The sequence below is a fragment of the Amphiprion ocellaris genome, chromosome 16 (assembly GCF_022539595.1).
Source record: "Amphiprion ocellaris isolate individual 3 ecotype Okinawa chromosome 16, ASM2253959v1, whole genome shotgun sequence".
In the NCBI taxonomy this organism is placed as follows: Eukaryota; Metazoa; Chordata; class Actinopteri; family Pomacentridae; genus Amphiprion; species Amphiprion ocellaris.
The window spans coordinates 25,714,912-25,741,105 of NC_072781.1; the positions used below are offsets into that span (position 1 = coordinate 25,714,912).

Here is a 26,194-nt window from a genome sequence, read left to right on the forward strand (position 1 = left end):
ATGAAATCATTTAAAAAAACCATTTCTTTTATCTTTTTTAATGATTTATGGCATTAAAACTGTCTTATACCGCACAAAAGACATATTTGGGTTCTCTCACCTTCTAGCCATAGTCATGCTGTTTCCATACAGGACTTCACTATATATTGCCATGAAAAATTAGCCTGCAGTGATTAAAAATGTGACAGAAGCAAAAAGTAAGTTTTCTGAAAGCTATTATTTAAAACCCTATTTTCATATCAGTGTTTTGTCATTGAAACTGTAAGACAGTGTATACTCCGCAGGCATCATATCTGCCACTACACCTAACAATTCCAAACCAAATTTGGGATAGTATGACAAAAATGTTGGTTATACTGCTGAACTGCTCAAAATGATGCATCTCAATCCTTTCATACCTGGTGAGAACATTGATGAGAATTAATGTGATTTGTTTGAATAAGCTTTGCTACAGCTAGCGGTGGGCCAAAGCATTTGACTTTGTGATCAGTTTGAAACACCCACGTCAATGGCAGGTCAAGTATACAGTGCGAGCAGAAAAATCCCAGGTTCTGGTTTGGCAGAAAGGCTGATTATAATGTGCAGTATGAGTTAATTCTGTGCAAATGAATAATAAAAAATATTTACCAAATGCTAAACACTTACTACAGAGAGCATGTCCAATAACTAAGTTACTCGCATAGTGCAGGAAACTAATTACCAGCATATTTCACTACTAGATGACAAATTGCTCTGAAGAAGACTGTATTTGCTTAAACATGTTGATTTTGTAATTAATGGTATCTTCTTTACTTCTTTAATAAAGCTTAGTAAGTGTGAATATTTCCCCCAGCGTACCACAGCACAGGTGTTAGGACAGATGTTAGGCAGCTCCTTCACGGCACATCAGTCCAATGTGATCATCTCCTGCTGCATCTTACCTCAGCCGCTCAGTTCCCTAACAGTAGTAGCGCTTGTACATTAATCTTAACAATGCTCCTCACACTGTCATTGTATCAGCCGCACCAGATCTGCCTTTATTGCTCATAGCTCACCAGACTTCACTAGATAAAATGTCAGGACTGAAGGCAAGTCACAGATCATGGAAGATAGAGTCAGGTCATGTGACTTGACATTCGAACGAATCGATAGTGCAGGTGCATGAGCTACCTGATATTTTTTATTGTAATGGACTGTCTGATGGTCTCCAACATGAGAAATTTAAACTTTCTAAAACATGGATGCTGTGTCATGCCAGTATTTATGCTGCACTGCCTGTAGTGCAATGGAGAGAAGAGGTGTGCTGCTTGGGATGGTTTATAGAGGTATAACGAAGTCATGCTGGAGTTCATAGGAGAACGTGGTTCATTTGCCGTCAGTCATTCCATAGATAGCATGTGTAGGTACTGCAGAAAGTGAGAATGTAAAAAAAAACAAACAAAAAAAAAACATTTAACCCAGCCTTTAACAGGATTTAGCATTCTGCTCTTATAGAACATCACTAGTGATTCATGGCACTTTACTCCAAAGCAACTAGACCTGACATGCAAGTATTGAACAGTTTTCCTCACTAATAACTGGCAGCTTTATCGATCATTAGTCAATTAATCAATAACACCAAAATAACTCAGTGGATATTATTCTGTAGTGCCTTCTAGAGTTGCTAGTGTTAAACAGTAAGAGGCACCACCTGGTGGTGTAAGCAGGTATTGCTGCTAATCCACAATACATTTTCTTTGTCGTCTCCCCTATTGGTTGATATATTTTTAATCGGTTGAATTATTAGTGACAGCGAATCGATTAACCGATAATCACAAACATCTCCAACTGAGAAAGATTTTTTGGGGTTAAGGACACTGAATTTGTTGCATCTCACTTTTGAGTGTGGGACAGTTTTTTTAGTTGTATTTGAGGGTGTTTAGAAATGTGCTGGAACAGTTCGATCTGCAGCAGCTCCAAATCACAACTGCCAGGATTTAAAGGATTATCTGATGATGTCTTAGTGCCTGATACCACGGTGTATCTTCAGAGTTGCTGCCATACATTCATAGAATCCTTTATCAGGTGCCTCTGAAATTAAGTCATCAGTAATAAATTTACCCACCACACAATGCTCACTATTTTCTTGTGGCTTTGTCATGTCCTGTTGTTTTTGCTCATCGGGAAAGCCACTTGAACATTACGCTGACCTTCAAAATCTACTCAGATTTTATCCTCTCAGACTAAATAAGTTCCTTCTTGTGTTTGCCGCTAAAGGGCAGGCAGGGTGATATGTCTATTAATTGACAGGAGGAACTCGGGGATATGTAGGACATTTAAATGAAAAATTAACTGGAAGCATTGACATTTCTGCCCAGCCATCTTAAATTAAATGGTAATAGCAGAGTCACCAGCTGTTTTTATACAGAAATCTCCATAAGAGAGGCTATCTGATTTGGAATGAAATGTTAGGGACATACTTTCAGGTTACATGGATGAAGCTGAATACAGGCACAGACATTCAGTCTCACAGTTACAGTAGAATATCAAGGAGTTGTCTTTTTCTTCTCCACACTCAAGTGAACCATTTTATTCATCTTGATTGGGGTTGTCAAAGCTCAACTTTGCCTCCTTCTCCTCACTTCCTATTCAATGCCTATAGGCACTAATTGAACGACAGCACTGAAACTGTCATCTTAGAATGTGTGTTCTACACTTGTGTCCTCACACAGAAATAAATTGACACTTAACTGCGCTGTTTTTAGAGTGTTAATGTTAAGATATGGAGTAGAATGACATTTGGATGGTGGTGGGGACAAATGTCTCACATGTAGATGGGTTTCATCTTGTTATTTTCACAGGCCTGTGAACTATCTGTTAAACTGTGATTAGCTGACTGGTATTCTGTGTTCCCACCAGACAAACACAATAAACATGTATGTCTACCTGAGAAGGACCAACAATACTGTTGCTGTGCAAATTATGATACTCCTGTCTTCCAGGCAAATGTAGAATTGCCGTTATGTGGTCACAGTGCTGCAGAACCTCTTAGAGAGGAGGTTAGGATGGATGATTGAGTCAACAAAGCATTTGTCTCTTCCTGTTGCCTACTAACAGTTTGCTTTATATCATGAGCACCACTGTACTTGTTGTGCTTAAACCTTATCTCCAACCTATCTTCAGCTGGTTTTAGCAACTTAAGCCAAATGTACAGTTGTAAAACTTGGTGCCTCAAGAAAAAATAGTTTGCATGTCAGCATGGCTATCAACATAACATGGAATGTGCAGATGTTCACATTTTGCCTCATATTAAAATTGCAAACTTAATTAAATCTTTTAAAAAAATAGACAAAGCATGAATCATGGCAATACAAGATAACTTGGGTCTTTATTGGATTCACATACGCAGACATGGATCCACTTTTCAAATAATTTTCTGATTTTTCCAAGGTAATACTGTGGGTCCAGTTGTAGAGAGGATGTTTATCATTCTACATGAAATTATGCTTTATGTCAAAGTCCAAAGCCTCATAATTCAAACAGTATAAACTATTTCAACATACCAATACTCCATCAAGAATAGCAGCAGCAATAATTTTTCACTTTGTACTCAGGGTGAATGGACAGCACAGCCATAGTTTCTTAACTTTTCTGTTTTGTATTAGAACACATACTTGTTGAACCAGGAAGTGCTGCAACCTGTTTTCCACGGATTTACTCTCCACCTCTGCGAATGTGTGAAAGTCCGCAAGAATCTGCGTTATGTAAATTTAGTTATCTCCCCAAGTCTGCAAGAGTCTATGCAGACCTCTTCGCACAAGTTCACTTGCCACCCAAAGTGTATGTCAGCAACTACGCTACAAGGGCAGCTGTGCAAATGTCAAGCAGAAGTAGAAACAAAATAACAACTACTGGACTGTCGGTGTAGCAGCTGTCCTTGTGCACATCCACAAAGAGTTCTAATCATTGCTTAAGGTGTGAACTGACTAGAACCAGACTTGGAATAAGAAGTATTAGGTCACCTAGTTTAAAAATAAAAAAATTCCAGGAACAAAATCTAATAAAACATTAGTGTCAGAGAATTTCTGTCAGAGAACACAAGCTCTTTTTCATTGTCATGTAATGAATATAGAGTTAATGTTTAATGCAGATTTATTTAAAGTAGGGAAAATACCAGTGAAAGAGATGGGACGAGTGTGCCACAGAGAAAGGACGGATTGTACTTCACACTCACTTAAAAAACACTATGCAAGGAGAGACTCCATTATCTCTCTAGTTGGTTTCACTCTCCTCACCTCCATTCATCTCCATCTCTCCTTCATTTGTCCCCCCCTTTGTCTCCTTCCTCCTCTGTCTTTCCAGCTCTGCTCGCGTCTATCGCTCTCTCTACAAACACTAAATCACTGTCGTCCCGTTAGACTGCTGCCGTATGTTGTCTTTTTCTTTCAGCCCATGAATAAATTATCAAAGAGAACAAGAGGCTGCTTTCCTTCATGGAAAACACTGGCGCTTGCCTTTGTTGGCGATAGAAATGAAGCTGTGTGTGTGTGTGTGTGTATGTGTGTGTATACTTGTGTGGGTTGATGTATTTGTGTGTATCTTTGTTCATTCAGTGCAGGGATTTGGGGAGTGTGTTATCGCTAGGTGCTCTGTACATCTGGACTGAGTTGGGCTCTCAAAGGTTCCTGAGATTGGATGTGACACACACACACACACACACACACACACACACACACACACACACACACTAAAACACACACACACACACACATTCAGCAGCAGCAGTTGCAGCAGCTAAAGCATATCTGTGGTCGATTGGAGTTAGTTTGAGCGGATGGTGTGAAGGGCAGCCAAAGGAGCAGCGTTCTGTGACTAATAACGTCACACACACACACACACACACACACACACACACACACACACACACACACACACACACACATAGCAAGCGGTGCTCTTTGAGCTCTAGCAGTCAAAGGATCGATACCGTAGCCACAAGGAGGCTAATCAATAAGCTGGATTTGCGCTGCTGGAGGAAGAGAATCAAACCTGTTTCCCAAGAAAGTACACACAAAAGCCAGATGCAATCATAAGTGCAGACACACCCACCCTTCCTGGCTATAAATGCACAGATGCACAAATACACCCGCATGCTCCTCCTCCCATCCCTCATGTATACAGCCACACACAAGCACATCTCCCCCACTGTGATGCAGCACAGCCTATATACCACTGAGACAGTTATATCCCAGCTTACCTCCAAACAGAGAGAGCCACAGCCGCTGAGCTGGTTGGCATTTACAGAACCCAGGGCTTTGTAATATATATCATAAAATAGATTCATAGCCAATCACAGACTTGTGTCAAAGCCCTGCTGACGTGTGAACGAGGTGGACCATAAGCTATTCATTTTGACAGAGATTAGTAAATACTGCAAGTTTCTTGTTATATTATAAGTAGGGATGTCCAATAATATCAGCCCACCGATATTATCGACCCGATATTGGCATAAAAATGCATTATCGGTCAATATCATTATCGGTTTTTTTTGCCTATCATGAAAACCGATAAAATAGTGCCTGGATTTCACCAGCATTTACTGGCATCATGTCATCAAACTGCGTCCTGAAGCATGTAAACAACCGTGCCGGATTTCCTGTGTTCTGCGCTGACGTTTGGCTCAAAAAAAAAAAAAAAAAGAAAAAGGATAGGACTACATTGCCAGTCGAGTTCATCTACCAATGGAATGAGGAGAACACAGCTTTTGCTCTCAACCAAACTAATATCCAATGGGAAGTAGAGTGGGGGCGGGTCTTACAAAGACGTTGAGATCCAGCTGCAGGTGAGTCCTTTGTTGTCATGGTTATAGTGATGCAGTGATACAGAAATCTTTAACAAATCCGTGGATTCAGACTATAAGCCGCGTCGCTGCCAAAATCTAATCACTTGGTCCTTGTGTCATTTCTGACCTTCCCTGAAAATTTTATACAAATCCGTTATTCCACTTATTTTGAGTAATGTTGTGCACAGATAAGTAGACAGAAGAGTAAAGAGGAAAAGTAAAGAGTAAAGAAGAATAAAAGGTGCTTCCGAACATGGCTTGTCGTTCACTAGATCTCAGCCACTCGTTAATCTGTGTAAAAAATTGATTTAAGATAAAAATGCTTTGTCAAAACTGTGTCAAATCAGCATGCTGTTTCCATGAGTACACCTGGCATAGCACCAGCATTTAAGAAAATAGCACTTTAATGTTTTTGTTATTATTTGAACTGAATTATATTTTGCTGTTAAAAGCTATATTTTTATTTATTTTTTGCACTGTAACGGTTTACATAGTTGTATTTCAAAGTAAGTAGTGCAAATGGTGCACATATTGTTAAAAGGTGAATCAATGTCCTTTTTCCATGTCTTTTACTGATTGGTTGCTAAACAATATATTTGCACCATGTTGTCGTCAGATGGAGAACTGACCACCACCTAATGATCTTTTTAGTATTACTATAATCTCCATTCTGAGTTTGTGAATGCAGATATCTTCATTTCTTATTAGTTAGCTAGATTGTACCCCGACCCCCACTCAAAACCAAAAAAGTTCAGATTTTGGATCATTTTTCACTTTAAGCCCTGCAAGTGTTTCTGCAGTAACAGGCTTGCTGTGCCTGACTAACAATATGTCTGTGGTTTAGAACTATTTCCAAGTCCACATACATCAGTATCGGCTGATATCGGAATCGGGAATTGAGAATTGGACAATATCGGCATACCGGTTTTTGGCAAAAAAAAAAAAAAAAAAGCCAATATCGGACATCTCTAATTATAAGTGTTTCATGTAGCCATCTTACTATAAATGTCAATATCTTTATCCAATTAATATTTTGGTTGTCTGATGAGAAGACATAATGTTTTTTTAAGTGATAGCTGAAGAAAAATGTTGCATTTAGAGTTGTAATTTATGTAACAACTGAGATATGCATCAGTTGAGCTGATTATGAAATATGGTTTTAGTCCCATTGGTGATGGGATCAAGTTCAAATTAATCTGCTGGTGTTTATAGTAGCAGATAAAATAATATAATATGTGATATGTGAAGATTCTAATCCTAAATCTTCCAGATCAGCTACTGCTGTTTTTACAGTTTGGGGTGTACTGTATTTTTCCATGAACTCTGCATCATATGGGCAGTAAGAGTATGAGATTTTATTATTTTTATTGTTATTAAACACATCATAGTTGATGTTTTTGGTGAGATTTCTTCTTTGGAGTCTGATCTCAAGTCATTACTGACATTTCTTCAGGATTGTTAACTGTATGTACTCAGTTATAAGGTGTATGCTTTTAGATAGGAATGAATTCTGTATGAAGTGCAGGAAAGTAATGTCCCTATTTGTAGTTCCTCTAAAATGCTCCTTTAGGGTCAAGAATCGACCATTAATGAACACAAAAACATGACATAGTTATTCAGAGGTGTTCAAACAGTTTAATACCCAATCTTAGGAAGCTCCACGTCTGGATCTTGAAGCACCGTGCTGTAAAGCAATGGCACAGATTAACTTTTACCAAATTCGAACATGTCAGGTCAGTGTGATGCTGATAAAGATGTGTTAGGAACCTTCTGTTCATAATCCTCACTGCACAACTTCAAAATATGTGTATTTCTACATATACATTTTCAGTTGTATTCAGGTGGAGCAGAGAGGTGGAAGGAAAAAGCACTTTTCCTAAATGAAGTTCAAACACCATTTTGCATTATTTTGGTAGTGGAAGATACCATCGAGAACACAGATATCTGAAGGTTGATAGAAATAGAGAGAAAGTATGTGCCAGCAGCAAAATATGCACAAATCTACAGGAGGTAGAAAACTTTTGAAGAATATTGCACAAAGAGATTCATGCAGCCAGTCAAACAAAGCCAAAGAAAGAATGTATCACTTTTAAAATGCTTTTCAGGGTATGTAGGAGTAGACGCTGTGGGCTGGAAGGAGTGTTTTCAGACACGATGTACTCAGAACACTTAGTAGAAGGCAATGGCAAGACTTTTGTTTTTGTTGTGTTTTCAGACCGAACCCAGAGAGTGAATCACTGTGCACTGTTAGTTCCCATTTAGTTTCAGGCACTGGACTGAAGTGTGGATCTCATTTTGTGGTTGTATATATATTCAAAGTAGTAAGGAGGCTCAAATGCAAACTAGAGACTTTGGGTTTATGCAAAATTTACTTGTCAAATAAAGTCAAACTCTGATCATTAATGCCACAGCCTCATTCATGCTCCAGTGTACTTACACACACACATGCACAATCACAGGCTCATTCACACTGATTACTGATTCACACATCTGACAATCAGATGCAGAAACAGCTACTGAAACACCAGCATGTGCAGCCTATGTACATGTGCACACATACTGTGATTACACTCCCTCTTTACACACTTTGAGCTTTCAGTTCTTTGTAAACTTTCCTAATTTGACATGGACAAACTCACACACACCAGAGTTGTGTTTGTTGTTGAAGTCATGCGCAGTAAAGTCAGGACACCATATGTAAAACACCATAAATCCAATTACTTTATGCAAAGTAGTGAAGGAGGGTTTTGCAGCAGAAACGTGAGGTCCAATCCAGCTCGTTCAATTCTGTTGGAGTTGGACGAGCGGGTGTGTGTGAAGAGGCCAGTGAAACACTACAAACCACTTTCAGAGACATACAAATATTCCTTCTCATCCTTGATGTCTGCAGTTAAAACACTAAAAACAGAAGGAAGATAGCCTTCGTCCCCAGTAGACTGCTGGATCAGTGTTCCATGTTAGCACTAGCATCCTAATCCAAATCCTGCCTCTCTGTGCTTTCCACAAATCCAACTGTGTGTGTTCCTCAAATCCATGTGTGTGAGAGTTCGTGTCTGAATGTGTGGCAGACCCAGTCCATCAAGTTTGCTCTTGAAAACCGTTGGCATGAGCATTGGGAGTGTGTGCTGTGAATCGCAGCAGCTGTTGAATTTGTGTGTGTTCCTTCAATCTAACAAACAAATTCTAACCCGAAGCTGGCTGTCCCTTTCTGAAAACCACAGCCTAACAAGATTCTCGATGCTCTGAAAGCCCTCCTGTTTGGTAACAAATAAGATTCACTTCTGAAAATACCTGGAGATACCCTGTTTAAATTGGGACGTGTGTGTGTGTGTGTTGCCAGTGTTTTGATTTGATTAGGTATTCTTTCCCCGAACAGCACCGTCACGCATCAGCCGTCAGACCACACCGTGACCTTCCTCACACATTCAGCTGTGCGTGTGTGTTGTTTGTTTCTCTGTGGATGCATATATTTCAAGTGTGCATGAGTGTGCGTTTTGTGTGTACGCACGTTGGCATGCATTACTTGGATTTTTTTGTTTGTTGTGTCCCTTAAATGTGTGAGTGTGCCTCTTTTACCTGTGTGAGTCTGCATCTTGATGTTTGTGTGAGTTAAAATGCAGTGGGGTCTCCATGACTGTCAGATAAATGTAACTGGGTGGAAGAGATGCTTGCGTGTGGCAGCTTAAGATCTTCTCTGTGTGACAAAACCTTTTAGTGTGTGTGTGAGAGCCACCAGCTGAGTGACAGATCATGTTGAATGCTGCAGAAGTGCAGCAGCCCAGCGCTCCTAACAGCCGCTGAGTTATTGCGGTGCCAAGCAGACACACACACACATGCACACACATAGACTTTGTTGTGTGTTTCTGGGTAGATATGGGGGACTGCCGACTTTATGATATGGATGTCTCAGCCTGTATTGATAATGCATTTTCAACACACTTCTCCTCACTCCATGCACCCACCCACGCACACATTTCTAAGACATAAACACACACATACGTTTGGCCTCTTGCCTACTAGCTCCCCTCCTCATTACGTCTCCTCTTGCCATCCCCACCCATCTGTCCTTTGTTTCTCATCTTCCAATATTTTTTTCATCATGTCTTGATGTCAGCTTTCTCCTCCCTCTCTTGTCCCTCCCTTCATCATCCTCTGACATTTATCTTTCCCACATATTTTTTCCTCCTGCTTCCCGTCCTCTTCATTTCCACATCCAACACTCACCTCTCTCCTCCTAATTGCCCCTTGCCCTCTGTCTTCTCACCTACCTTTTTTCTTCCCTATCCCCCTTTATCCTCACTTTCCTCCTCGGTGAACTTTCCTGCTTCTTCTTTTTCTTTCTTCTTCCTCGCTTCACTGCAGCTGTCTGTCTCTGGCATCACTAGTTCATCCAGTCTCTGGCAGCTTTATTATTCTCTTTTATAGTGTTAATAAGGCAGCTGTCTGCCACAAGATGACAGTCCACTCTCTGCAGTACAAGTACCAATGTTCTGCTGCTACTGCTGCTGCTGCTACTGGTGACATTGCAGTTGCCACCAATAACTGTCAAATAAAAGTTAATATTAAAATAAGGGTCCACAGCACAATTTGACACCATCGTTACCCTTCTGGCTGTTGGAGCTTTTCTTTTTTAACAGAAAAAAACTCTGTATTTGTGTGTAGACATTCACTCTTGACCTTCCTACTGTTGTCTTGGACAGTTTCTTGACATCATCAAGTAGAATGGACTAGACTGAATTTGTAAATAACTAGAACAGTCTCCAGCAACCGGCCAAATTGGAAGTTACATCCATGTCTGTCCGGGCTTAAGCTTTGACCTTTTGGATATTAAATATTATCACGTCATCATTTTATCCTATTAGATATTTGTGTGAAACTTTGTCATAATCAGCATATAAATTCATAATTTTTGGCCAAGAACTTGTTTTGAAAGGTGACAGTAACCTTTAACCATAGGGGTTAAGGCTACTAAAATGGAATTGTGTCATACTTAAGTCAAAATGAGCATATAGGACAAATTTAAAGAAAACACAATTTGTTTTATATATATATATATATATATATATATATATATATATATATATATATATATATATATATATATATATATATATATATACATATATATATGTATATATGTATGTATTTTGCAGGGGCTGTTGTTTAGTTTTTCTCACAGTTTTTAACATACAGTAGTTGCAATTGTATACATTAATTTATTTCTCTGTTGTCAAGGTTCCTAAATTAGGCCTGTCTGATATAATCATGTTTTAAATATAAGCCTGGATTTGTCTGTATGTGAAAGGTACATAAAGCTGTTTCAGAATTTAAGGTATACTACATCCTGCTTTTAGTCATGGTATTATATGCAGCTGCCTGTCTTCTGCCACCCTCACTCATCTTTGTTTGTTCTGTCTCAGTCTCCTTTTCGTCCTCTATTTCCTGTCCCTGTTGGATTTGTCCTCCATAGTTCTCCTTCCTTGCCTCACTTTCCTCACTAACTGATTTTCAGCCTTCATCTCCCACTTGTCTCCTTCCAGACTATTTGTTTTCCTTTCCCTCTTTTAGAGTTGTTTGTTTTTTGTTTGCTCCATCACCTCGCTCTGCCTCCTGTCTGAGGATAAGACGTTTGTTTCATCTGTCTCTCGTACGTGTGAAGGAGGACAGTGCAATACAATGTAAAGCTGTTGAATGCCGTCTCAGTGGGTCATCAGCTTCTCTGTTAAGGGTTTGAGCTGCAAGCGTCTGTTTTTGTGGTATGACTTTAGTATTCACAACAATTTGCTTAATTTTTTCCCCCACTTTATTGACTTATTCATTTAATTTTAAATGCATGTAATTGCCGTTTTTGCTTTGTCACTCTAAATGGAAGTGAGTTGTGTCCTGTTTGCTTTCATTTGGTTGGAGTCCAACTTTAGCAAACTCAATGTATTCCACATTCAGAAATGCACGTGTTTATATGCAGTTCCAGAACTATTACTGCATCTAAGGACAAAACTCAAGCCAAGAAGTCCTATGAACTGTAGATGGAACTGGGATGAGGCGTAGATCAGGTCTAGAGTCTAAAAGCACTGCTAAAACTTAGAGCGTTCCCAGCAGTAGAGTGGCAGAGCAGTGCAGTCTTCATAGAGTTGGCCATCTGTTCAGACTGATCAACCAAGCAAGGACAGACTTTGTCAGGGAGGTGAACAAGGACCCAAGAATCACAAAAATTTACTATCTGGCAGCATCGTCCTGTGGAGAGACCTGAAGATGGCAGTTAACATAGACTTCCAATCAGACGTTGTAATCAGATTAAATCCCTCTGAAGTTGGAAAGAATCTGCTGAGGACAATGAGATAAACGGACAAAACCCAGGTGTTAAAAGCCTGAGAGTAGAGACTAACCCAAGAACACTACACCACAATAAAATATCCAAAGTGAAGGGATCTGGTTATTCCATGAATCCACTGTACTTGTATGTTTTAGTTTTGTGGCTTCCACTTGTCATCATTCATGCATAAGGAGTTGGTGATACGCTATTAGCGAGAGTTGGAGTATTTCAAATAAAGGCGACTACCACTATATTTTTTGATAGCTGGTGAAGGGATGAAATGCACTGGGGGATTGCAGTTCATAGTATACATCTTAGGAGTGGACAGTCATATGCGTAAGAAACTTTCTGTCTATCAAAATCAATTGTATTTTGTCCAAAAGGGTGTTCATTTAATGCACTGTATGACATGTTCATAGGCAGTTTTGGTGATTAAAAACACTTCACTGTCAGAAATTTACAACTGCAATACCACAACGTGACTGCTGCCTGGACCCACAACTGCAAACCAATCTAGTGGCATCATAAGCACTGTCTGAATTAGCTTTCAACTGATGTGAAAAACTAATGATGTGATAGAAGGAAGAACTCAGAAGACCGTAAAAAAAATGAATGAAAAGTAGAATTAATAGTCTATGATATAAAAAAATGAGTCAGTTAAAAGCCATTAATAAAAGGTGTGATGTTTAGTCAAAATTCAAAGGAAAATTCTGAATTCAAACTAAAAGCTATCATTCAGATGTTTTGGTAGGAAATCTACACTCAACCTTGGAACCGCATCTAAACCACTAAAGTTTCATGCTGACCTAAGTGTCTGTTTTGCACATATGAGTTTAGTAGGATAGAAATAGTGCTTGGAAGTCATCTGTTTAATGCTTTTCATATAATTTTGTCCTGTATTCGTGGAGGAACTTGGAGCCAATAATGGTTATAGACAATGTGTTTAGTTTTAATAAAAGGTTTTTCAGCCTTATTTTGAACCACTTGAAAAAATAGGACAGACTTTTTATTTTTACTCAGTTCTAAATACAATATTCAGGATAAACTGAAAGCCTAAAATTGTTTACCCAGGTCAGCAGCACAGAAACATCGTTTAAAAGCAAGTCAGAATAATCCCTTGTAGCGACATTCCTTTCATTGGGGGAGATACAGGAAGCTTGGTCCCTGTATTATGGATGTGATATATTTCAAACATGTAAGGGTTTGACAGACTGTTTAAATGCTTATGTCATTGCTGGGTTCAAGTTTCTGTTTCATGCAATAATCATGGGCGATACCTATTCAAAATCATCTTTAGTTCCAGACTTCGCTGATAATCCTGCCCTTTAAATTTCATCATGAAAACGAAAACCACATTATTTACTCATTATTGCATTGTTACTCAGCTGCCTTGACAGCAGGATTCTTGTTTTTTTTCATCCACATTTTTGACCCGTTGTTGTGCATGTGCTGAAGGTGGTGGAGATCTATAAAAACTAAATGTCACGTCTCTCTGCCTCTAAATGTTTAGTCTGCTGTTTTGCTTTTGAGATGTCAGCCTGTGCTGGCTGCTTAATATACACTGCAGCAGAAGCATAAAAGGCAGAAACAACAAGCTGCCACCTGCTTTCAAACTGCTGCTTATCATCTCATCAAGCACTTTTTATAATATCATTATTTCGTGCTTTGATGTAATTTGGCTGTGACAGGTACCTGGGGAATCTTAGGTCCAGTTTCATGCGCCTAATGAATATTTATATACAGTATTACCATTTCTGGCAGCTCGTTTCTCTAACTTGATTAATTCTTTGCCTTATGAATCCCCTGGTGTTTGTTTCCTTCACTGGTTGTGATGTAAATTAATAAATATTACAAATTTATTTAATATAATTTCAATTACATTCAAATCTTGTTGAATCTTTGTCACTTTGGATATCACTTTGGCAGTAGTAAAAACGACGGAGCTCAATAATACCTCATTGTCATTATTTCTTGTTGTAAAAAAAAAAAAAATTATGAGGTTAAATTTAGCATAGCACATCTTCACATTATTTGCTTCAGATTCTATTATCAGCAATTCATTTTGAAGCTGGATTTATGCACTTTTAGCTGCTAGTAGGTCTGCAGTGTGAAATATCTGACAGTAGCTTTACCCCTGATTGGGGGGAAAAAAACAACTGCAAAATAGAAGTGACTGATAAGTCTACATGTTTTGAGAAAAAATTACAAAATGAGATAACATTGTCCAGTATTGCAATGATGATATGCTCCTGCCACATTTTTCTTCACTGTGGGCTCATTTGTCACTGCAGTATACAGTCCTGCACCTCTATGGAAACAGCACAACTACAGTTAAAAATAGATAGAGCTCATAAGGGTTGAGCAAAATCTGAATTTCTTTAGTTATGTAATGTACAACAAATGAAAAAAATCTGGAATCTACATGTACAGCATTTTTCTCACACGTTATCAGTACTATAAAAAACGGTAGCTCTGCATATGATGGATATTTTACTACTTAGATTTTTACAACCTTTACAAACCAGGCATTTTTCACTGTACTCTGCAGATCAGCTCGAGAAACATATTTCATCATGCTGAATCAATCTTCCAGCAGTTTTCTAACAACCCATCCTTATTCTCTTTCTCTCAGTGTCTCTAATTCTTTTCCATACTCTGCTCTGTGTAAACACAGCCTGCAGTTCAGCCTGGCTCAGCCAAACAGCACCTCATCCTTTTCTCCCTCTGAAGCAATTATATTAGCTAACCTGCCACAAAACTGACACAAATTGCTGGCTATTGCCTGAAAGCTAGGTAGCTTTTGTGGCTGATAGCTAGCTGGGCTGATTTGTGAAATGGTGTAAATGCATGGTCCATATATCCACGGCTCCATCTGATAGGGCAAATGCATGCTAAGTGTGAATGCATAGTGCAATATCATGTAGCCTTTTGCAATTAGTTTATTGTCCATGTTCATACTGTGATGATAATGCAAAAGCAATGTATCAGTCCACACTAGTAACTGACTCACTTTTCATCACAACAGCATAGAACGTAGGTCAGTTTGATTAAATACTCCAGGGAAGCTGTTCAGTTTGGACCTTAGGTTGAACTTTTTTTCTGTTTTCATTCACTCTTAAATTCAAAATCATTTCTACTTTGCTGTTTTTTTTTTTTGTTTTGTTTTGTTTGATGTAAAACTGCTGTCAATACTCCACACCCAGCACTTGGAGGAAACCTTGTATGTGAAGAGAAACTGGATAAGACTGAGCAGTACCTCACTGTCACTTGCCTAGTCTGTTGAGTATGTCGGGGAGAAAGTTACAGCAGGCTGTGCCCCCACTCAGACGTTCAGTGTGACAGCCGTCAGATGGTGGCTTTGTCTGGTGTGTATTTGACAGCAATCTGATTTGACAGCAGTCATCAACAGGTTTGGTTTGCTCAGTGCTTTTCATTCAAACTGTCATCGCAATCAAGTGAAGACTCCTCACCTGTTCAGGGGGTTGGTTATCGATTGCTGGCCTCCCTTCCAATTTCACATTCTCTTTCTTCAAACACGGCCAACACTGACAGCCAATCACGGTCTTTTGCTAGCTGTCTGTCAGCTGCCTCACTTGGTGTCACCTAAGATAGCTAATTACAAAGGCTGTCCATTCTTCCATAACCAGATTGTGGGCAGTAAAACCAAACTTGCCTGTTAGCGTTACAGCAGAAATTTTGACTGCATGTCATTCCAAATCCTTTGCAACATACAGCAGTGAATTCAAGCTTTTCATCCACAGTGACATTTAGGATTCCCTTATTTCTTTCTTCGCTTGTTTCACAGCAGCTGTGTGGGATGTAGCATTGAAAGGCTTTGTAATCTCAACTTTGTAACACTGTGCATGGTCTGAAATGTCTGAAATCCAGTGGACAGGCATAACACAGCATGTTTTCTGGGTGGTCTCTCCTTGCTTAATTTAGTAATGGGCTTTTCTCAAGAGAATTTTAGATTAAGATTTTGACCAGTTTCCATTTAGGCCGATAGTGATGCACACATTTTGTTATTTCAATATTGCTCTAGTTTTAATAGGAAATGCTTTTGTACTACATTCAAAATTGTCAAATTGGTGTAGATAAATAAATTGACCTAATTACATGGACACATGACTAGTGCAGATTTCATCAGCATATTTGTTATCAGTAAAGCCCATATTGTGTGTCTATTAGGGCCCGACCAATATGGATTTTGTGAGGCCGATGCTGATTCTGATATTTGGCAGAAAACTATTCCGATAACCTATTAATCGACAGATTAGTTTAAAAAATATGTAATGACTAAAGTAACTTCTTTTTTTGGTCCCTTAACACTTAGAACAACAAAGATATGAATTACAGGCAGAACATTTTACTGTTTTACAATACTTTGTCCTTTAGGATTTGTTTACCTTTACAACAGAGAGGAATTTTCAAGTACAAAAACATGCAAGAAAGCATTAAACCTCTGTGAAATTATATAACCTTAAGAAAGAGTTAATCTACACACACACACACACACACACACAAACATATATATATGTATATATATGCTGTATAAAAGCAACATAATATAATGTGATAGGAAACACCAGGGCAACAAAATACTTTTACTTTTGCCCACCAAAAATTTGGTGTTCCGTTACAAATAATACTTTCTTCCAAGTTGTGTATCAGATCCAGATATAAATACCTGGAAATGAAAGCTCTCTTGTGTCATATTCATCATTTGATGTCAAATCCAAATGTTTTCAATCTACAGCAAAAATGAAGGAATTGGCCTCACTGTTCCACTACTTTTTGAGGGGAGTGTATGTGCACTAGAAATAATTCCAGTGAATTCTATGCAGTGAGGTATGCATGTTTTATATTTTAGAAAGAAACACTTCTTCTTGGCAGTTACTCTGCATCTGGATACCTGGAGCTGAAGCATTGTCTTGGTATCAGGAGAGGGAAAATGGTATTTTTCACAGTGAAATAATCATCTGTGGATCAACATCAAAAACAATTGCGCTGCTCAAAACCTTCCTTTCAAAGCAGAGCTGAAGATCTCCCAATGATGGACACATAATCAATAGCAATAAGAAAACTGCCAGAATGTCCAGTCATTTCTCTTAAATGCATCAGAAGCAAACTGGTATTAAAGCACACAGCAAAAACACAAAATTCAGTTACCTGAACAATCTTTACACATGCTCCCTTCCTGGCTTATAAACCTGCCTGTACTATCTCATAAATGCGTTGTTCTCCTCCTGACATTCGTACAGGTTTCCCTAGGCTTGCTAGTCTTCGTGGCACCCCTGTCCATGGAACTCCCCTGATGGAGGCTGTGACTAATGGACAACAACTTTGTGATCTAAAAACACCTGCTACCCTTTGTCCTCCACCACCTTCACCTAAAGAAACACTCCTGGCAGCCTCCTCTGAAAGCTGACGGATTTCATGTTTGGGTGCTCATTGAAGTCAAAACGGGGTGTTTGTCCGGTGACTCCCACACCAGCCCAGCCACTAGGAACCCTAGCCTCAGCACAGTGCAGCAGCAATGCATCGGTCACCCTGTGTGCACTTTAGAGTTTTTCTTGTTTTTGTTATTTAATGTATATCAAAAGTTCTTGATGCTTATTTATCTTTATTTATGTCTTCAAATATATTTATTTGTATGTGTTTTTTTATATCACTGTGTTATCCGTAAAATTATGGTTACTCAATACAAATTAAACTTTTTTACTACTTGTCAGGAAAAATGATCAATAATTATTCATTCACAGCCTTATTCAGAAACATTTTATCATGGTATATATTTTTTGGTTCATCACCCAGCTTTAGCTGTTATTTAAAGACCAACCAAATGGGAAGCTGTGCGTATGTGCAGTATGCGATGCTGTTTTTCTTAATGGATAAATCTTTATAAAAATAATATTTAGTTCAGTCAAAGTCTTGAAGTCCCACTGGCTTTGGTTAATTGGCATCAGTTTCTTTATTCATGCGTGGCTTATTCAGCTTAGCTACCAGCTGACTAATAACATCCAATCATCATCCAATCATACTGATACAGGTCTTTTGTCCCAACTCTGTTTCCTGCCCTCCTCCACAAAAGCCTCCTTTGTCTATGCATTTGCTATTATCCACTTAACTGTTACCTCAAAAAGTTCCCTCTAAATTATCTCAAACAGCTTCTCGAACTGTATAACTATTTGCTATAAAGGGACAATTCTTTGACACAAGTAGCTCTTACTAATAAAGAAATGTCTTGCAGATTTCCTTTTTGTTTGCTCCTGACCCTAACTTTAGTTTTGCTACAGCGCTTCCTAAAATTTTCACTTATTGTATAACTGCCCCTCAGTGTTGGCCAATACGAATGCACAGCACAAACCAACCTCTCGCTGCTGAACAGAAACGACCTTCCTGCTGCAATTCATGCCGCTGCTGTTCAAGCTTTGCTGCAGTCCCAACACACATCAATTCACAGCCAATGCATTCTTGATTAGGCGTGGACACGGTAATTGTTTTCATTGCCCAGGATTGGAACGACATTGAATCTAATGTGGTCCATCGATCTTTTGTTGGGGGGAAATTGGGTTTGTTACCAGCGTTGTAGATCTCTCATGGCCCACGTGTTAACCTTTTATACTCTCTCTCCCTCGCCACATTTTTCTTTCCAGTTTCACTTCATTTCTCTCTATCCACATCCTACTCTCTTCACTACCTTGTCTCATTCCCCTACCCTCTGACTGTATCTCCATCGTCCTCTCTTTCTCTTCCTCACTCTTTTATCTATGTTCTTCTTCATTTGTTTTCAGATTAAAGTTCAAGTAGCATAATTTGTTATCCAAAACAAATGATACCAAGATAGTGTACCACTAACAAACACCAAATAAAATGTGCATTCAGAAAATAACTTGGGTTTACTTGATATATAGTTTGTAGGATTAAACTATTAATTCATTATCAGTATTGTCATAAGTCGATACTACTCTGCTGAGCTTTTAGATGCTTTCAGCTGATTATTTAGATTTTTGCAGCCATAAACTTATCGTTGGCTTCATTCTCATTGTTTTCATCACACTCACATCCCCGAAGAGCAACAGCAAGTGATGCTGTCTTATTATTATTAGACTGTGAGCCAGACATTTTCTGAGGAGTTGGTTTAAACCATAACAAAGCTAAAGGGAGTGGTGTAGACAGAAGCATTTTTCTAATAGTAATTTTGCTCCGTATTTTCCTTTTGTGGCTGAAATTGTCTCTGGCACACCTTTATTTGATGATATGCTGTATGTCAGTGTTTACAACATATCCCTCTAACTCAAATGGGCCAAAATAACCAGTATTTGATGCTGCTAGAATATAAACCCTGTGTTAAAATCAGTCATCTGTCCTCTTTATTCCTTCCATTGGCTGGTGCTTTGATAATTTCTTGAAGGATAATTACCAACGGGCTGCACAGTGGCTCTGTGGTTGGCACTGTCACCTCACCGTTAGAAGATCCCCTGTTTGCATCCCGGCCTGGGATCTTTCTGCATGGAGTTTGCATGTTCTCTCTGTTCATGCGTGGGTTTTCTCTGGGTTCTCCAGCTTCCTCCTACAGTCCAAAGACATGCTGAGGTTAATAGGTGATTCTAAATTGTCCGATTGTTTGTCTCTATATGTAGCCCTGCAACGGACTGGTGACCTGTCCAGGGTGTTCCCAGCCTTCACAATAAGTCAGCTGGCATAGCACCCCATGACCCTAATGAGGATTCAGTGGTGTATAGATAATGGATGGATGGATAGCTACCAACTTGTCATGATTGTAGTGTGACGCTCTACAGCAGCGAGATGCATCATGTTACCTATATGCTTATTGGCAGATAGTTTTGCCATAAAAGCACTGCTTCATATAATGTCATTCACCGTCAAAAACTCCTCAGGATCTCTTCCTCTGGAATCAAACATAATATTTTTTTTTAGGTCATATTTGTAACTCTTTGGTTATATAGCTCACAGGATATACTCAGTGGTCTGTATCAGGACATAATTAACAAAAAGTGATCCTGATAAATTTGCGGTGTAAGTGGTGTGTACACTGTGCTCAGGGGAGAGCCCACTGGGTGACATTTAATATACTATTTTTAATAAAGCTCTATGTTAGAATGTTATATCAGAATTGCAAGAGACAGGTCTATTTCTATCACATAATTGCCATACGTCCAGTATAATGATATTGCATTTAGGTAACATGGAAGCCTGGTGGGACAACTTAGACGTTATACTTATATAAATCTCTCTTCTCTTTATCTTTCTCAGCAGTCGGAGTGCAGAGCCAGCCCCAAGAAAAGCACAGAGCCGGCCGTGGACCTGCTGGGTCTGGGTAAGAAATGAGCCATCTTTTTGCAGCTTAAATAACATAACCTTCGGGCAATATAATAACTTGTCAAACTGTGTTTAAATGTCTGCCTAATTTGTCAGATATGTAAATTAAACCAGATATATTGGATGATGTAATAACATTCTAGATTGATATTGCAATAATTGCCCCTTAAATAATGTCATTATTGGGGAAGTTTAATGCTGTCAGGCTTTATTTGAGTCATGCTTGGAGACCTTTTGGTACATTTCGATGACTTATTATACCATCTGACCGTTTATACTTCATTACGGGCTTCAGACAGCCATGTGAGCAGACTACAGGTCAATCCACCCAACAGTCCATTCATGTACAGTCATATCTAACTATGATTTAGTGTTAATTCCAAAGCCAAGCAAAACTGCAGAGCGACAGAGTGATTTTAGGGAAGGGAAACAATTAAGCTCAATGCATTTTTAGATTAAAAAGCAGTAAAAAAACAAGAAAAGCACTCATGTTATGTACAGATACTGAATTGTGTGACCGAAATATGTAGCGGGCCACGGAAATTGATGCAGGCAGCTGACGTAGCGTTCACTTGTTGTCATAGTTACAGTGATGCCGTGCCGCTATCTCGCCACGATGCAGAAATCTTTAACAAATCTGTGGATCCAGACTATAAGCTGCATCACTGCCAAAATCTAATCACTTGGTCCTTGTGTCATTTCTGACCTTCCCTGAAAATATCATCCAAATCGTCTGTTTTTGAGTAATGCTATGCACAGACAAACAGATTCACAGAAAGACAAACGTACGCTGATCGTCACATAACTCTGCCACATTCCTTGGCGGAGTAAAAAAGATGTGCGACAGCAAAAAATGCTTCTGAGTCAGGAAAGAGCGGGGGTTTGTGGTCTTGGCTGAACAATGTCAGCTCATAGAACAACATTCAAAAGCTCTAAATGGAACCAAATAACTACTTTCCCAACCAGAATTGAACATCAAAGATGTCTTTGAAAAGGTACAAGAGCACCTATCATGTGTGCACACACAAATTAGTGGTCAGATTCAGCATGTTTCATCTGGGCCCTATGCAGCCATTGAAAATGTCATTTTGTACCCACCTGTATAGTTTCCCTGATTCCCTGATTTTGGACAAATAGAGCTCTCCTCGAGGTGCAGTCAGTCTGAAATTTGCTCCTCATTCATTTCAATGGTGTGGATGCAAATGAATCCCTCATCCATGCTACAGGGGTCTGTTTCCAATTTTGCACCATTCAAGCTGTAATTTGTAACATGAGGTTATTTTCTCCTGCTTCTAGTTTGACATATTTCACTAATCAAAACAAATGCGATAATTACAACTCACACAAGAGCTGTGTAACATTCAAAAGTGGTTTGACGTGACACTCTTTGCCGTGTAGACAGAGCTCGCAAATAGCCTTTGTGAATTGGCCCCTGATTTTAGTGTAATTCAACTTTAAAAAACAAAACTGTGAGGTTCCTTAGTGAGTTAGCTCTCAGTCAGGCCAGGATCAGTTGACTGTTTACATACCCACATAATGATACAAGCAACATGGGGTGGAGGGATACTCTCAGTGCTTCTCCCCTGAGTGCTCAGGGGTTGGACTGGGCTGAATATTCACTTTCTTTCTTTTTTCTAAAAAAATTGTTTATCAGGTTTAACAATTTATAGTGATGGGTACAATTCACGTGTCAACATGTGCACAATATTATCATTGTTCTTTTTTCAAAAAACAATTTCCCATCAAAAAAATAAAATAAACAGGAACACGAACATCTTTAAGAACATTAGGGAGTGACCATTACATTGTCTTTAAATTTTGAGACTCAAAATTAAATCAGGCTTTTTAATTTTTCTATACGCAACCCATTTTTCACAACATGCTACAAACCAGTCTTGTTTTTGATTTCTAAGTGCTGTCATCTCTTCCATTTTATAAATATCTAGTATTATATCCCACCATGCTGACATGGTCCTGTGATATCCTGTGATAATCATTTCTTAGTTATAGATTTCTTACTTGCGACCAACAAAACACTCAGTAGAGATTTATCATTTTTTCTCCATTCCTGTGGTAAACATCCAAAATAAACGTTTTTTTTTTCCAAAAGGAATTATTGGTCTCCACACTTTCTCCAACAGATAGGAGACATTCCATCATAGTGTGTTTTTGACATGGAGTGATAAAGTATCTTATCAAGGTTTTCCATCCATTTTACTTCCATCTCTGTGAGTTTGTGCATTTCCACTGGACTTTCCATATTGCAGTCCATTCCTGCTGTGATATAGTCATCCCTCCTTCTTTCCCCCACATTGTCTTTTATTGTTCAGTGGAATGACACTTTTCCCATCAGATGAATTTCTAAACAATTTCAGTAAGTCCATGTTGACCTCTGACACTGGAAAAATCTCTTTCTAATAGGACAATGACCCTAATGACCAGCCAAGACAAGGCTGGACTGGTTTGGGGACAGCTGTGTGGCACAGTCACAGTTCTGAATTGAACCCAGTCAAACATGTGTAGAGAGATCTGAAAATAGTCAGAAACGGTGGTTCTAACTATTTCACATACAAGTAGAACTCTAAGGCTAGTGGTTCACAACCTAGGGGTTAGAACCCTTCAAAATGGTCCTAAGATGAATCTGAGAGGTAATGAAAGAAGAAAAAACTAAATTCAGCTGCACATTTTTTCAGAATCTACATTAATCTGGGCTGTTTCTGAGATACGTTAGATACTTTATTCTCTTTGTAAGTCAAATTATACCACAGAAAAGGGACGGTAATGTCAGTTTTTGTAAGGAAATCACAACCCAGAAACAACTCATGGAAATCACAGTTATTGTCTTTACTTACATGCTCAAATAGTATTTATAATATAACATATTATTCTTAAAAAGTTGAGTACTCTCCTCTGAAAAGAGGTGAAGTAAGCTACCCCTGCTACTATTGGTTATGATGCATCTGTTATGACGTATGTGGCCTCATCCAGCTTGAACACTATAAAATCTCTAATCATAGAAAACAATAAAAAAAAAATGCTCCCAAATCCCTGATCTCTTATATCTGATATAATTTACAATCAGATCATCTGGATGTACTCAGATGAACCACAATGATAAAGTGACACAAGAACCACTAGGAATTTTTACTGTCAGTTTGCAAATTCTTAGGTGTCAGTTTAGATGCAGATCTGATCACATGGTCTCCTGAATACATGCATTTTAATGGCATTTGTGCTATACTGACAAACACAACAGCACAATAACCAGAAAGATTGAATGCACCGAGGATATGACATTCAACAAAGGTCACAAAGTGGATTCAAACCTGTGACATTTTGAGTACACGATGTGTGTCTTGCCCTGCTAACCACCAGGACATTCTGCTCCACGCTTGTTGACCTTAATCCTGACCGGCAACAACACAGACGAATAAGCAAGGGTCACTTTAGGGTTTTGACCATAAATTTCTCATATGCAATCACACTTTCCCCGATATGGGCCCATATTGTGTTGGACTGAAATGAGGATAAGCTGCGTTGACAGAAGAAGGCGCCGGTGGAAACAGCATACATCAGAAATTCCAGACCACGACGTGGAAGAATGAGAGTGGATGCCGTGCTATAAATAACTAATGCTACACACCTTACAGCCATGTGGAGTGGATGAGATTTCACACACATAATCAATAAGTCAAATACGTGGCAACATGCCTTCAGCACCCCCATCTCCCCCGTGGCTCCATCCATCCCTCCATGTCTCCGGTTACTGTACCGCTGTCAAAGAGCCTCTGTCTCCCTTGGCTTCTGTGTTTGCGTGTTTCTGTCACTTCAGTGAAAACATTCGAGATCATCCAGAGTAGTATTTAATACAAGAATTCACCTTCAGTTCTTGTGTCTGCTTTCTTTGCTATAAAAAGAGGACAATATTAGCCTTTAAAAAAAGATTGCTACCAGCAATTCCCTTTTTTAACAGATCTCCTTAAAAAGCACATGAAACAAGTAAAAAAATAATAATTTTGTTGATGAACCCCCAATGTTTGTTGGTTTTTGAGTTCTTCTGTCTTTCTATTCACTGCCACCTCAGTCGTCTGCCGTCATGGTTGTGACACATTACATTAACACTGGTGTTCAGAGAGAATAAACTCTATTCCAAGAGCAATGTTCTCAGTCAATCGTGGTAGCACAAGTGTCTTTGTTTTTAAACATGCATCAAGCTTTTCCGTAAGAACACTTGTACTCCTGGTTATTCATTCGGTCAGCCAATCGTGTGGCAGCAGTGCAATGTGTAACTGATGCAGATAGAGATCTGGAGTTTCGGTTAATCTTCACAGAATTGTCAGAAATTAGAAAATACGATGTCTGTGACTTTTACAGTTGCATGATTGTTGGTGGCAGATGTTTTTTTTAAGTTCTCTAAAACTGCTGATCTCCTGATTTAGAGGATTTAGAGTCTCTGGAGTTCACACAGGAAGGTGTGAAAAACAAACATACCCTAGTGAGCAGCAGTTCTGTGCATGGAAACGCCTTGTTGATGAGTAAGGTCAAAGGAGAATGGCCAGAATGGTTGGAGCTGACAGAGCCTGCAGTAGTTCAGATATCTACTTTATAACTGTGCTCAACAGAAAAGCATTTCATAGTGAACAGCATGTCCAACCTTGAGGATGATGACCTGCAAAAGAAGACAACCACGCTCGGTAGTCCTCTTGCCAGCCAGCAATGGAAATCTGAGGCTGCAGTGGGAACAGGCTCACCAAAACTAGACAGCTGAAGACAATGTGAAATATGTAAATATGTATCCTGGTCTGATGGATTTCTGTTTCTGCTGAGGCAGTATGTCAGAATCAACAGCAAGAACCCATGGACCAGACATGCTTTGTGCCAACAGTCCTGGCTATTGCCGCTGGTAGTGTCATGATTTGGGAAATGTTTACTTGGTACTTCAGATATTTGACCCTTTGTGGTGGTGACCAAATCTTTAACATGAAAGCACCTCCCTGCTCAATGAGGTCACTGTGTTTTGTAAAGATAGAGGGAGAGAGGGGTGGGTGTGTGTGTGTGTGTGTGTGTGTGTGTGTGTGTGTGTGTGTGTGTGTGTGTGTGTGTGTGTGTGTGTGTGTGTGTGTGTGTGTGTGTGTGTGTATGTGTGTGCGTGTGTGTGTGTGTGTGTGTGTGTGTGTGGCAAAAGGGTGATTATAAAACACACCCCCTGCCTGAACCATTGGTCTGTTTCCATGGGGAGGCTGAGAGTGCTCTCAAGAAGCGTCTCCATCCCATAATAAGGGATAGCGGGCACATTGCCTGACACGGCGGTGATGATGTGGATGATGGGCCCTATTCTTCCTGCAGCTCATTTCCATGGCAATGGGTGAATGAGTTTTTGGTAAGAGAGGGAGGATTAGATTGGTAGGAGGGTAACTGATGCACATGAAATCCTGTTTTTCTCTCTTCTATTTCACTATGTGAATAATGTGAGTCACACCTGACATTCTTGTCAGCCCCTGAAGTAATCATCCTAATAGACTTTATTCTTCAAGCATGTTTCTTTTTACAGCAATTTACAAAGCTGTTGAACAATCACGAAAATGCCAAACTGGTTAGAGAGCAACAATCAATAGCCTAAATATTAGGATGGAGGTCAACCCAGTCACAGTAATTCTTTGAAAAGGAGTTTTAATAAGTTTCTTAAAAGCATGTCAAGCAGACTTTCTGCCTTCTCCCAGTAAATGGTTTTCCTTGTA

The 26,194-nt window shown here is 39.2% G+C and overlaps 1 protein-coding gene across 7 annotated transcripts in view; it reads left to right on the forward strand.

The window, feature by feature from the left end:
- The window catches only part of smap1 (small ArfGAP 1), a 130,756-nt gene that overhangs the window by 64,741 nt on the left and 39,821 nt on the right, over positions 1 to 26,194 (forward strand). For 5 of the 7 annotated variants that reach the window (XM_055018341.1, XM_055018344.1, XM_035952469.2 and 2 more), the window contains one exon: positions 20,391 to 20,454. In XM_055018341.1, coding sequence (XP_054874316.1) covers positions 20,391 to 20,454 — 64 coding nt within the window. The remainder of the gene's footprint in view (positions 1 to 20,390; positions 20,455 to 26,194) is intronic. The other 2 variants (XM_055018343.1, XM_055018345.1) reach the window with 1 other exon arrangement.